General features: G+C 54.7%; 1 protein-coding gene across 1 annotated transcript in view; it reads left to right on the top strand.

The window, feature by feature from the left end:
- The window catches only part of FIBCD1 (fibrinogen C domain containing 1), a 44,629-nt gene that overhangs the window by 13,458 nt on the left and 16,545 nt on the right, over window positions 1-14,626 (top strand). The window contains exons 2-4 of the mRNA XM_025187390.2: window positions 47-523; window positions 5,914-6,073; window positions 9,929-10,065. Coding sequence (XP_025043175.2) covers window positions 47-523; window positions 5,914-6,073; window positions 9,929-10,065 — 774 coding nt within the window. The remainder of the gene's footprint in view (window positions 1-46; window positions 524-5,913; window positions 6,074-9,928; window positions 10,066-14,626) is intronic.

Genomic DNA, 14,626 nt, shown 5'->3' with positions numbered 1-14,626 from the left:
CTGCCACTGGGGCCAAGAGCTCCACTGACGCTCTCTGTGTCCCCAGAGAATGAGCTGCGGCTACATTTTGTGCACCGTCCTTCTGTCTGTGGCTGTCGTCCTGGCTGTTACTGTTACCGGCGCCATCCTCTTCATGAACCACTATCACACCCCCATCACGGAGACTCCGCCCATCATCAGCACCAACCCCGAGGAGGCCCACGCCCTGGTCACCATCGAGAAGGTGGACAGCTCCCGCATCAACATCTTCATTGACCCCAACTGTCCCGACCAGGCCGGCAGCTTCACCCGCCTGGAAGGCTTCCAGTCCTCCCTGCTGCGGGCCATGACGGACCATGATGCTGAGGTGAAGTCGTCCAAGGGGCAGGAGTGGGCCCTGCTGGTCACTGTCGCAGATGAGGTGGCCAAACTCCTGACCCACGCCACCCAGCTGAGAGCCGACTGTGACAGCCTGAAGAAGGGGCACAACGCCATGGGGCAGGAGCTCAACGCCCTGCAGAACGAGCAGGGGCGGCTGATACAGGTGAGCACGGGAGGTCGCTGGCTGAGGTCCCCAGGCGTTGCCCGTGCTGGCTGAGCCCTTCGGGCGCTGGAGAGGGAGCGAGGAGGCTCGGTTTGCAGGATGGTCCAGCCTAAATAACATTCCTGGAGACCCTGGGCTGGAGACAGGACCCCTCCCTGGGCTGCCCACAGGGCTCCCATTCCTATAACCTCCAGGTTCACCGTCCTCCTGCCCAGGGGCACGTGGTGAAGGCGGGGAATGCGAGGGTGACCCCTGGTACCGCTCTCGCCCCCTGGAGATCAGCTGCAGAGGAAGCAGCCACCCACCCCGTTGTAGGTCCAGTTCTGTGTGCTGCTGGTGAGGCCGCGGGGCAAGCAGGGAGGGAGAAAGGCGCATAAGGGAACTGGGTGATTGAAAGACTCATTATGTTCGGAGGGCCAGTCCCACAGGACTGATTCCACTCTCGCTACGGCTCTCCTCCTAGACAAACAGTGGCTTCACATCCTCCCGGGGCAGCCGGCTGTAACATTTCTCCAGCTACAGCCTCTCACATCCCCGTCTGTCCTCGCCAGCTCCCAGAAACACCCGACCCCTCTGCTCTTCTCTCCGTCACATCCCCACTTTCCACAGTTATGTAGCTGGTGGCTGCTTTTTGTCCTCATGGCCCGGGACTCCCTAGAGCTGGGTTTTAATCCCGGCTTTGCTGCTGACCGGGATTAAATTTAACACGGTTTCAGCCTGTAGCCTCTGGGGGCAGTGTTAAGGTTTTTCAAAGCGGTCTACACACCATACAAAATTTTTAGGAGTCCACAAATGAGAGAGGGTTGAAAACCACTGGTTTAAACTAAGGATGTTAAGGATCGGGTATTTTGCTAATCGGGTAATTCATACAATTTGTATGGACTATATGAGTAGTCGACAAGGGGAGGTTTGCTCTGGGACCACTGCGCCTCTGCATTTTATATATAGTAGCTCTTACTACATTTAAAATGCAGAGGTGCAGCAGTCCTGGACCCACACAAGCCAGGACTGCTTGGTCCCAGCTCGCACTGGGTCCAGCAGCTGCTGTTCGTGGTGGCTGGGGCTGGCCATGGACAGGGGCTGCTGCCGGAGCAGCCCCCGCCTGCAATCAGCCCAGGCCACCGTGAACGGGCTGCTTTGCAGCAGCAACCCCTGTCCATGGGAGGAGAGGGGCAGCTTCCCTCTGGGACTGCCGCGGACAGGCTGCTGCTGGAACAGCCTCTGCCTGCAGCAAACCTCAGCCTCTCCCAGGCAGAAGCTGTTTCACAGCAGCCTCTCCTATTCCCCCCACCCCGGGGGGGAGGTGGCACCATGGAGATGGTGCTGGGGGAACCAGCTATTAAGCCTGTTTCTCTCTCTCTCTGTCTCTCACACACCACCCCTCCCCCCCACTTTGCTGCCTCTCATACAGAGGCAGTGGGGTGGGGGCAGTTGAGTACTTCTCTCGACTACCCAATACGCTTATGCTGCTACTCGCATCCTTCGTTTAAGCACAGCACCGAGATAATTCTCTAACAAAACAAGAATAAGTCGATGAACAAAGAACAGAGACGCGAGAGCGGGTAAGACGAGAAGATGCATATGTGGTTACAAGTAAAAGAAAACACAAGAGGCTCTCTAGTGGCTAAAACGTCTTTTCGGTGTGTTACAATCTTTGTCTAAGCAAGTGTCTCCCCCAGTGTCCGTTCCAGATACTCTTGGTTTTCAGGCCAGAAGGATCCATTTCGCTTGAGCTCAAAGGGCTTTGCTCCCCCTTTGCCCTCTGGATGATGGATGCCAAAATGGCCATCTGTCTTTGCTTCTGTTTCCCAAAGTCTATTGTTTCTGTGTCAGAGCCAGGAAGGTTTCCTGAGCATGTCAGCTCCCTCCCTGTGGCCCGTTTGCTCTTTCAGGTGAAATTGCCAATGAAACTTTCCCTCAGCCCATTTAACTTGCTGGCTTTTTTTTTTTTTTTTTTTGGCCTTATAAGTAACTGTACTTCTCCTTGGAGGGATTGCCTTGCTCAGTTTATATTGCAGGTGTAGGAAAACTGGCAAAACAACACCTGAGACAGGATGGGTGTGAGGGGGTCACTCACCACCGTAGCGGGGGTCCATCGTCTGTCCCCGGAATCAGTCCATTCCGCCCGCACAGGCCTCCGCTCATGTGGCGTTTCCCCTCTGGAATCTTCCGGTCGCGCTGCTCTCTTCGCCACACTGCCCTCCGGCAGTGCTCAAGTCACTCACTCTGAGCCCCCCTTCCGGGGGTTTGGTGTCTCTCCGGCAGGCCTTGCCGTAGGCCTAGCAGGCTGGCTGGCTGGCTGGCTGTCTGTCTGTCTGTCTGTCTGTCCAAGCGCCCTGGCCCAGCCTGACTCTCTAGCCCTGCCCTAGCTCCAGAGAGCGTCCTGCTCCCTCAGCAGCCAGGCTCACACTGCCTTTGCTGAAGCAGCCCTTCCCTTTTATAGCCCCCAGCTGGGCCTTAATGGGCCAACACCGCCCAGCTGGGCTGAACTCCCCGGGCCTGCTCCAGGCTGGGGTTTGGCTCTTAAAGGGGCCAGTACAGGGCAGCTACCCTGTTACAATGGGCTTTATGCACCGTTTGTAAAACTCCACTCAAAGACATGTTTCCAGAACACAGCTGTAATTTTTTTAGACATCACCCATCCACACCTCACACAATGACCAGCATGTTAGTGGTTTGCATAGGATACCTCACGACGCCGTTTAGACTCAGATTATGACAACCGTGTGTTGCGACAGTGAGTGTGTCGCACCTGATCTGAGTTATGGCGTAGGGTGCCCTCTGACAGCTAGCATTGAGGAGACTCCCTGGGTCACAGTGAGCTTGGGCACAGTCACCATTTTGTATCTCAGTTTCCCCCTGTGAAAGAGAATCTTACCTCGTAAAAGGCTTTGAGATCGATGGCTGAAAGTTGCAAAGGGGCGGTCACTGCTCCTTCCAGAGATGTCTGCCCTTCATTTCCCCAAACCTTTTCTTCACAGTTGTGCTTCCTGTTGCCTGGTTCCACTTCAATTATTAACTTCAATGAATGGCTACAGTTCCACCCTAAAGCATGGCGGGATGGGATGGGAGATCAAAGAAATCCAACATTAATTCCCAGTAGGACAGTAGGTAACTGCACATGCAAAGATATGACCCATGCGTCCTAAAAATGAAATGGCCAACACTGCATCCTAAAAACGAAACACATCCACACATCCTATCCTTGTTTCTTCCAGCTGGTGGCCAGATGCTGGAGTGGGCAGTTATCCCTGTTTCTGGAGCCCCGATTTGGAAGTTTGTCACACCGTGTGCATGCATTTCTTCCACCATCTGATCTGTCCCCTGGCTTCCTACTGCCCCCTGCTTCTCAGCTGGAGCCTGACTGTCTTGTGCTCTTGAGTGTCTTTTCAGGGGAGGCCAAACATTCTGTAATCTGGCTGCAGCAGGACATAGATATTTTTAAACTGATGGGGAATCCTCTCTCTCTGTAAAATGCCTTTTATCCCCCAAATGGCAAACACGGGGTCAGGGGCTACAGCAGGTCAGGGTTAATCTGTCGGATGTGCTGTGGGCTCGGCTGGGATTTGTCCTCCTCATTTGGCAAAGGCCAGACCCCACTGGGTAAAGACAGAATAATTCCGTTTGATAGCATCAGTGGTGCCCAGTCCAGCTCCCGACTGAAGATATGCCATGAGTTTGCTGGGGTTTGGCTCCCAGATCTCTGCCTGAACCCGGCTCTGCGCTAGGTGCATTTTAAGGCAATGTTTGAGTTCAACGTCAGCCACGTTCAAACCGAGTTTGCACTGAAATGTGATGCGAGCACATCACTGTCTTTTCTGCAGCTCTTTTCATCCAGGAGTCATGTTCAAAGCATTGTGCAAATCAGTGTTTCTCAGCCTTTTTCTCCCAGGCTACGTCTAGACTGGCATGATTTTCCGGAAATGCTTTTAACGGAAAAGTTTTCCGTTAAAAGCATTTTTGGAAAAGAGCATCTAGATTGGCACGGACGCTTTTCTGCAAAAGCAGTTTTTGCGGAAAAGCGTCTGTGCCAATCTAGACTCACTTTTGCACAAAAAAGCCCCGATCGCCATTTTCGCGATCAGGGCTTTTTTGCGCAAAACAAATCTCAGCTGTCTACACTGGCCCTTTTGTGCAAAAGTTTTGCGCAAAAAGGACTTTTGCCCGAACGGGAGCAGCATAGTATTTCCGCAAGAAGCACTGATTTCTTACAGTAGGAAGTCAGTGCTTTTGCGGAAATTCAAGCGGCCAGTGTAGACAGCTGGCAAGTTTTTCCGGAAAAGCGGCTGATTTTCCGGAAAAACTGGCCAGTCTAGACACAGCCCCAGTGTATCTCAGTACCCTTTTCGAAAAAACCCCCCCAAAAAACAGTACCTACAGTTTTCAGAAACATATTTTTTTCCCTACCATTGCATCCCATTTGTTTAAACAACTTTATCGTAGCCAGACGGGCAATTCAATTTTTGGGTGTAAAAAGTACAAAAATAATAAAGCGCTGTAAAACTTAAAACAAAAATTTAGTTTTCTTCAAATTTCAGTTGTGTTGACGTACCCCCCACAGATTTCTCTCAAGTACCCCTAAGGGTGCTTGTACCACCGATTGAGAAACATTGGTCCAAACTATGGATGTTCAAATGTTTGTAATTAAGTATCTGTGTAATGGCTGAAGTTTTCAGCTGTTATATGATTATACAAGAGGTGGCAGTCGGCTCCCCAGGAGCCTGCATGTAACCCATGAATGTTAACCAATAAGCCCAGGGTTTTTGGTTAATCATTTACACTGTTGAACGTTCACATCCCTAGTTCAAACACAGATTCAGGGGGAGTTTCATTATCCCCATTCTACAGTTGGGAAAACTGAGGCACAGTGCTACATGACGTGTCCCTAACTTACACAGCGAGTTTGAGCTGAATGTAGAATGAAAAAGGCCTGACTAGCCACCAGGCCACTGTTACTATGTATAGGAAATATAATCTGGGCTGGGACACGAAAGTCCAGAGGATGGAGATGGAACCTCGGTGAATATCATTCTGCCCACACTCAGGAGTAGCCCCACTCCTCTTAGCCTGGCATTCGTGATGAGGACTCTCCATACTGGCAGTGGAATGGGGTCTGTGTCCCTGTTCCCAAGAGGGCCGCACCCTATTGGCGGCAGAATCTCTGGGGGACAGTCGGTGAAGGGCTTGCTCTGGAGAGAAGCGCATAGAGACAGAAGGTGCTGTATGTAGAAGCCTAAGGGCATGATGTGAGGGGGATCAGCCCGCTCTATGCAGCCAGGCTCAGCACCGGCCTGTGAGGGATGCATTCAGGGCTACTGACCACAATGTCGGTAAGGAGTAAATCCAGTAACCAGTGACTCACTGAAATCGTTTGTCTTCTCCCCTCCCAGCTGCTCTCAGAGAGCCAGACCAACATGGCCCGGCTGGTGAGCTCCGTCAGCGACGTCCTGGATGCCCTGCAGAAGGATCGAGGCCTGGCCAGGCCTCGGCTCAAGGCCGACTTGCAGAGACCTCCAGCCCGGGGGGCCCGGCCCCGGGGCTGTTCCAATGGTGAGAGAGCCTCCTCCTCTCCTTTCCTGCGCTTCAGTCCAATAACCCTAGGCAGGGGGAAGAGCAGCGCCATTACTCTGGGCTTCCTCACAACAAGGCCCAGACCATGCAAGCTGGGACCCACAGTGTGGCCAGGGCAGTACAGAGACTGACCCAGATTCACAGTGGTCCAGCAATGCCTGGCATTTCCTAGAGAGCTTCTCTGGCTCCGTGACCCTGCTCTGCTGTGCAGTGGAGGCCCCAGGGGCACAGCACAAGGAGCAAGCCCATAATCCGTCTTCTAGGGACCAATCCAACCCCAGAGCCTCCACCCATCACTGCAGCTCTGGAGCCTAGAGTCTGGTGAACTGGATGGGCCTGGATCTCGCCTGTCCCGTGCCCCCCGGGCAGTGCGTGTCTCCCCTACTGCTCCCACGTGGAGCACTCCACCCAGCAGACCACTGGGTGGTTCTTTGCTGTGTCTGCACTAGCTGGCCTGGATGCTCACACCCAGTTTGATTCAGCGACATGCACAGTCCTACTGCCCAGCCCAGCCCTGCCTGACCATAAGTCCTATTATAGCCAGCAGAGCCGCTTTTTTAAACCATGCCCACTTTTGCCAAAAAGCCTGGATATTTGTCCTGTTTGGGTATGTCTACACTAGCCCCCTATTTTGAACTAGGCATTCGAAGTTGCAAAGGAAGCTGGGATTTAAATATCCTGGGCTTTATTTGCATCTTCCTGTCCGGGCGCCATTTTTAAATCCCCTTAGTCCGAACTAACTGCCTGCGGAATGAGGTGTAACAATTAACTCAAACTAAGGACTTAGTTCGAGTTAACGTTTGATTAAGGGGATTTAAAAAGGCGCCCGGACGGGAAGATGCAAATAAAGCCCGGGATATTTAAATCCCAGCTTCCTTTGCAACTTCGAATGCCTACGTTAGCCTCCCTCGTTCGAACTAGGGGGCGAGTGTAGACATGCCCTTTGTGTTGCCAACTGGATCGGGAAAGGCAGGGCTCACGAGAGCAGTGATGCCAGCCTCAGCCTCACGGAAGGGGCAAGCAGGGTATGGGGGAGCAGCAGCAACACCAGCTAGGGGGAGAAAGGGGCAGGGCTCAGGTGAGCAGCTGTGCGGGGGAAGGGGCAGTCCTGAGGCAAGCTCCATGCGGTGTCCCATTTTCCCCTTGGAGCAGAGGTGGGGAATCTTTTTAGGGGCGGGGGCTGCTGACCCAAAGCAAAATTAGTTGGGGGCCTGCACACAAGAAAGAACAAACCCCCCCAAACAAACCCTCACTGAGGTGGCCCCTGACTGAGGAGAAAAACACTCGCCACATTCCCCTTGTACACCGGAGCCTAGGGGGGCTCAGTCTAGATTTTGTGTGCTCCACCCCCGTGGGGGGGGGAGCTGGCACACCAGTGCAGGCTCCCCAATGCTGGGGGGAGGGGCCTTGAGCCTCGGGGGTGGGATCCAGGCAAGCCACGAGCAGCATCCAGCTCCTGGGCCTGAGGTTCCCTACCTCTGCTTTAGAGAAATATGGGTCACGCTGGCCCCAGATCATCAGGGGCATCAAGGGTTCTCAGAAGCGTTCCTCCTCAGAGATGGCAAAACCAAGGCTGTGACTTCAAATCCCCCAGGCCTCTTGGCCGGCTCCACAAACAGTCATATAGTTGTCCAGAAATTACCCAACCTCCTAGGGGAGTGGAAGACGGCTTCTCCCCCCACTCCACCCCCTCTTGCTGCGAGGCACTTGTCCCTTTGCTGATGGTATAATCACCTGTAGCAAATCGAGCACCAGAGGGACCGAAATGTCACCTCTCTGCTGCCTGCAGTGGGGTTATTCCTGGATCCCTTCTGTCCTGCTGTAAAGGCCAAGGCCACTTCCCTTTATGAGGGCACTGAGATGTGGGGTGTATCATGGCTGGGACGAGCCCCAAACCCATCATCTGTGCACCCGTACTGGAGGCATGGTTTGTTATTAAGGTTGCTTGATGCTTCCCCGACGAGATCCGGTTTTCAATTGCTTACAACTTTGCCAAACTTTAACTCTTGGGGCCAGAATTTTCCACACCAGGCATCGGCCTCAGGCTGTATTGTTCTGAAAAAGTCAACTGATGTTGACCAACGTTTTTGAGGAATCTCAATGAAATGCGCACTGTTTTGCCTGTGTTAAAAGAGATCCTCTTGCGCTTTTCTTTGAACAGTTCTGGCATCCTCATGCTTTGGAGCAGCAACATGAAATCTGGCAGGGGTTTTAGACCTTTGGGTCAGGGATGTGCCTTTTGCTGGTTCCCTAAAAAGCTGCCAAATGTATCCAGGTTATAATCTTCTGAAACATAAGTTTACACCTGTTTTGTCCAAACGCCTTAGAATGCAGCAGCTAAATTCTCCAAAGCATCTGTCCACACTGAGCATGCTCCATAATAAATTCTCCCTGCAATTGCTGCTCTACTGTAGGTCCACATAGAAGGTAACAGTCTACTACTGCTATCTTTTACTACCATTAAAGATTTTAACTCTGCTGAGGAAACATATTAGTGTCAGTATGATGCCACAAGATGGAATTTGACTTTCAAGTTTGCTTTAATTAAAAATAAACTACCACCTAGGAAATTACACCCAATGTACTTAATTAAATGACCAATATTAAGGCTGCAGTATCAAGCATTCAGACATTAGGAAAGCCCACCATTAGGGTTACCCATGCAATGGCTGACACTGGGCTCCCAAAATCAGTGCACGCTCTTGTGCCTCAGTGCCCCATCTGTAAAATGGGCATAATGCCACTGCTTCCCTCAGAGAGATGATGTGAAAGCCAGCAAATACTTGTGAAGCACCTGGATACCATGGTGATGAGCACCACAGAAAAGCCCACAAGGAAATATATTTTGTCTTCACATCAGGGTGAATAGTGTGTGATAAATTAGGCCCAGGCCAGACGCTGAAGAACATGAAGAAATATTGAATAACTTCTCATTAAGGGAGTGCCATCCATTCTGCACACGTAATGAGGCAGAGAGGTCCTGTGGAAAAAATATGGGCTCATATAATTAAAGACCACACCATTCTGCGTATGCACAAGGGGGACAAAAATTAAGGACACCCAGGCAGCTTTAATTCTGGTGTTTCCTAACGCTGTAGCACTTGATTATTGCAACCTTCGTAGGGTTTGTTCTGCCACTTGGTTGACCTGTATGATACAGGTCTGTTGCAGGAAGGATTTTGAGAATTTGAACTTTGGCTTTGTTCTGAATCAGGCAAAATTTTGAACTCCTCGAAGGTAAATTCCGCCTCCCACTTCCCCCAAAAAATTCAATTTGTGTTTATCAAAATGTTTCACATTTAAATTTTAAATTTAATTGTATACAGATTGTAATTGCGTCTGTGCCAACAAAACACACCAGTACTGTGTGCGCTACACACACACGCACAGAGCATACATCCCTCTCTAGCTACACTGTACTCCCTGCAGGCCCCACTTGCCAGTGCAATACATACACCCTCACTAACCATGGGAGCAAGCAGCCCTTTTCATTGCACACATCTGCCTGGCAGAAGGCCCTGGTTGCGTGGTGCTGGGAGAGGGGTGAGTGCATGTGGGGTGTTGGCGAAAGCTTTCAAGCAAGGAGGCCAGCAGGCTCCCTCTCGGTGCCTTATTAGTGCCGCAAACAGTCCTCTGGAAGCCACTGAGGCCTCAGCTAGGACGCTGCTTGCCTCGAGCCTCAGAGGAAAGAGAATGAGAGGAGAGGAGGTTGAGTGGGAGCAGTCAATTATATCAGGCAGCGGGGGTGAGAGCCAGAAACAAACGGGGAGGCTCTAATTTAAACAATTAATTAGCCCTGCGTTGCTCTCCCTTCCCTCCCGTGCGACGCTGCAGGCTCGCGGCCCCGGGACTGCTTTGACATCTACGCGAGCGGACAACAAGAGGACGGTGTTTACTCCATCTTCCCCACTCATTACCCCTCGGGCTTCCAGGTCTATTGCGACATGACGACGGACGGAGGGGGGTGGACGGTAAGTCAGTTGCCTGCGTTGCGGAGTCGTGCTGACATGGGGAACATCACTTGTTTGTAAGGCGGGCAGGGCCATGCCTTACAGAGACCCTGACACATGGCAGCCCTTGACCACCTTGCATGGTGGGGCGGGAGCCACGGCCCAGAACAGATCCAAGGGCGGTGCCCGGAGGGGAACCGAGAAGGTGATTCCCTGTTTGCAGCTAGACGTGGGCTGGCAGTGTATGGGGGCCACAGTGCCCAAGGTAGCTAGATGGTGCTGATCAGGCTTGCTGAGGTTCAGCTGTACACCAACCAGCCCTGTTACTCTGCTCCCAGGGGGGAGTGTTGGGCTCGGTGAAGGTAGGCAGCCCAGCCATATGCATCTCTATTCCACCTACCCCGTAGGGCTGAGCAGCTCAGTAGAAGAATCAAGGCACATCTGGTATCTCCTGCCCTCCGTCAGCCAAACCCAGCTCCCCCCTGCTGTGCTAACTCTTGAGACCTGGGCTCTGTACCAGACTGCTTCTGGGTCTGGGGAAAGTCATGTCATCCCGCTGTACCCTTGCTGCCCTGTCAGCGAGAGGAGGGCCACATTTCCTCCCTGCCAGTCTGCCTCTGTGTTGTTGTTGGAGGCTCTTCAGGGCAGGGTATGTCAACACTGCAGCTGAACACCCATGTCTGGGCCGTGCCAGCTTGCGGTGTGGTGTAGACATTCCAGCTATGGCTGCAGCCCGAGCACCGTGACTCTCCCATCTCAGAGGGTCCTAGAGCAGTATCCACTGGAATTGAACAGCCCTTTCGCCTGAGCTTCTCCGAGTCTGAGCCGGCCAGCATGGGCCAGCCCTGGGCTTTTAATTCCACTGTAGACAGTAAAGTGGAGTCCTGATCTCCAATGGGACTAGTGCAGTGAGAAATCAGCACGGCAGCACTGGGGGGAGGGAAGGAAAGAAAGGAAGCAGCTGGACAGTGATGGCAGCAGCATCCGCAGTGAACTGCACAGATTGGGCATTCTGTTCCACCCCGTATCTGCATAAAGACAAAGGGCAGCAGGAGAAGACTGGGCATGGAACGGCCAGACCAGACAACGGGGGCACGACTCCTGGGCTCCATTCCCGGGCGGGCGCAATACCTTCCCGTGTCTGTGCTTCGTCTGTCCAGCTGTGACAGGGCCCTGGCAGTTCACCTGGAAAAGCTCTTTGCCAAGTTCAGATGGGCGGCACAAAGCAGGCTCTGCCGAGACACAATAGAGCAGCTTGAATAGTCCCTTCTCCTCTGCCCACCCTCCCCCCCCCACCCAAAGCGGCAGGGCTGGGACTGTGCCAGCCGGCAGAGGAACAGGTGGTGCAGGGAGCACGCTCCCGTGGCGGGATTGAGACGACTGGCAAAGCAATGTAGGTTCAGGAGGGGTGGAAGAGGGAAGGGTGAGGGGAGGAGAGACGGAAGGGATGCTCTTGCTTAACAAGCACCATTGAGCACTCCTGTAGTTCACGCATCCAGCTTGCAGCGAGGGGGGGCCAGAGCCCCCTTACTTTTAAGGCTCCGCACTGTTCCGAGAGAGCACAGGCAGAAGAGGGGGCGAGAGGCAGCGATTGGGTGTGGAAGGCAGAGTGGCCTGGGAAGAAGAGATGCAGACAGGGCTGGGGGAGAAAATGGGAGGTACAGCCTGAGGCAAAAAGGTGGGACAGGCTAGGCACCAGCCACAGCAGGAGCCAGCGAGGAATCCTGATTGGATGCGGCTCTTTCCTTCCGATCGATGGAGCCGAGGCCTCAGTTCCATAAAGCATCAGGAGGAATTTGCAGCAGAGCCTGTTGCAAGAGCCCGTGACGGCTGAGTGCGAACCGCCGCTCTCCCCCCGTCAGATCCAATCTGCTTCAGCGGCATCCTGGCACCAGTCGAGATCAGAGACCTGCCAATAAGAATTGGTGGGAGACTCGCTCCCGGGCTTCTTTCCCCTGCTCTGGAAGAGGAGGCTGGAGAAAGTCAGGCCCTAGTGCTCACGTGGTCTCATCACTCCTAGTTCGACTCCCCGCTGCAGCATCCCCGCTGCTCTCTGGCATGCTGAGGGGGCCAGGCCTCGTGCCCAGAGCTGGCCCCACCTTCTCTGTCTTGGTGAGGGGCTTTGCCTCATAGCCCCCCCATTCTGAGTCCTCCCTTTCCTGACACCTCAAGAGGCCAGTGACTCTACCCTAAGCTAGCCCCACATTCCCCATCACGTTGAGGGGGCCATGCACATGTCCCAGAGCGGACACCCCGCTCCCCTGATCTGAACACATGAAGGGGGCCAAGAATGCTTGATCCGCCTGGCCCCGGCAGGCTGTTTGATGGGGGTGCCGAGGGATGGGTGGCCTGCTTGGCTTTCGGACAGGATGAGGTTCCCCTCAGAGCCCGTGTGGGCCAACAAGCCCCTTGGTGGCAGCACAGTTGGCTGAGGCAGGCTCCTGGCAACCCCACGGCACAGCTGGCCCTGCCCTAACTGCTGAAGACTCCTCGCCCCGTGCGCTGTCTTATTGTCTTTATGGAGTGTGACACCAAGGCCACCTAATGCCAACAGCCTGCAGCTGCCAGTGTCATGGAGCCGGCCAGCCCCAGGAGTCAGTAGGAAAGGGCACTCGAGGGGAAGGCTGGGAGCCTCAGGCAGGGTCAGCCGAGGCTGCTCTCACCCCTGGCAGCGAGGTGAGGAAGGCAGCCAGTAGGGGAGACACCACAACAGAGTCTCCAGGCTGAGCCTGAGAAGCCTGGCCTGGCCTGGCCTTCCCCAAGGGTCTCCTCACCCCGGCTGTGAGGACAGCCAGGGCTTCCCCAGGTGTGAAGTGGCACCTGCCCAAGAAGATGCATTACTCCAGGCAAGCTTAAGGCCACTCGGGGGCGGCATGAGGCCAGGAGATCTGCCTCAGCGGTGGACTGCGAGGGGAGGGCAACGCTGCAGCAGGGAGCACCCCAGGTTGGGCTGAGGGGGCTGGCCTCGGGCAGTGGGAGAACTGAGTCGGGGCCGTGCGGGGATGCCCCTTCAGCTGGGTGCTGGAGGAAATAAACCCCAGGCTCTGATGGCTGTAAGCAGCTTTCTGCAGTGGGGGAGGGGAAGGAGCTTAGCTGCTGGGCCGTGAGGAGAGCAATGCGCTTTGCACAGCGCTGTCTGGCCCCTCTGGGAAGCCTGGGCCGTAGAGTGGCCGCCAGCGCTGGCTCTTAGTTCAGATCACAGAAGAGGGCCACCGTCCTCCTGCCATCGGTAGCGACGGTGAAACGGGGGCACGGGGCAGGTGAGGCCGCCGCTCAGAGGTGCTGAGAACACGCAGCCTCACAAAGTCAGGGGAGCTGCAAGTGCTCCACCTCTGCGGGCTCAGGCCCAAGGGCCTCACCCGACCTCACGCAGCCGGGAAGAGAACCCAGGAGCCCTGCCCTAACGGAACCGCCCTGCCTGGTGGTAGAGCCCCGACTCGGAAGGGACAGCTGAGGGCCAGCGTCTCAAGGAGCGCTCAGCACCCACCTTGCACCTGAGCTCCGCATTCCTGCCCGCCACAGCCGCAGTGCCCTGCTGGGAGTCAGACTCCGGCAGTGCTCGGGTTTGGCAGGGTCCGTGTTCCATTAAACACGAGGTGCGTCTGCCTGGTGGGCAAAGGGAAACTCCTCGGCCTCCCCACCATGGAGAGAGAAGGCTTGGGAAGGCATGAAGAGACAGGGGCATTCCCTAAGGAGCACGGTGCAGGAGGCCTCCCCGAATCCGGCTGCCAGCCCTGGCTCCTGTACAAGCTGCTGCCTGTCGGGTGGGATGAGGGAATTAGCCAAATACTATCTCCAGAGCCGTCCCGGTCAGCGGCACTGGGGCTGAACTGGATACTCAGTGCTGAGGGAGCTGAAGAAAACGATTTAGCATCAGGCTGCGCAAGAGCTTCTGTGCCTGGGCCGAGTACTTTGCGGGGCAGGTCAGCAGCGAGACAGCACGACCCTGCCTTGCGACCAGAGGCGCAGCGCTCCCTAAATATCCCTGCTGTGGGGAGAGTGGCTCAGACAAAGCAAGCTGGGCTTGTGGGAGCTGGAAGGCCCCGATCCTGCAATTAGACTCCCATCCGGACCTGCCCTGGCACAGAACGCCACCGTGGTCCATGCCGTTAGTGCGAGAGGAGAGCATTCACCACCCTGGGAGGAAGTTTTGGCTAGCGGTTAGAGCAAGGGACTGGGGTTCACATGACTCTAGGGTTCACTATGCTTGGCTCTGCCAGTGATGTGCTGGGTGGCCTTGAGCAAGGCACGTCCCCGCTCTCTGCCTCAGTTTCCCCATCGGGGGCTATCCCTACTTAGCTATTGAAGGTTACTGAGCTTTGTGCACTGCTGTGACTCAGGGATGGAAGCGTTGTCAGTCTCAGCCAGAAGCGCGGGGGGGGGGGAAAGGGGGGCGATGTGCGGGGGTGTTGGGTCCTCAGGGGGCTGAGTCACGGAGGCTGCAGTAAAGTTACAGGCATTGCTTGGAGTCGTGGAGCCTGGGACTGACTTTTTTAAGCTCTTCCCTTTGACATGCGGGGATATTTGCATGCGGGTGGGTGGACATGATGGCAGCCCTTGAACCAGTTTCACTGGAGAGCTG

Source organism: Pelodiscus sinensis, chromosome 22, assembly GCF_049634645.1.
Source record: "Pelodiscus sinensis isolate JC-2024 chromosome 22, ASM4963464v1, whole genome shotgun sequence".
NCBI lineage: Eukaryota > Metazoa > Chordata > Testudines > Trionychidae > Pelodiscus > Pelodiscus sinensis.
The sequence above is the reverse complement of the archived record's forward strand: the minus strand, read 5'-3'. Positions and strand labels throughout refer to the sequence as shown.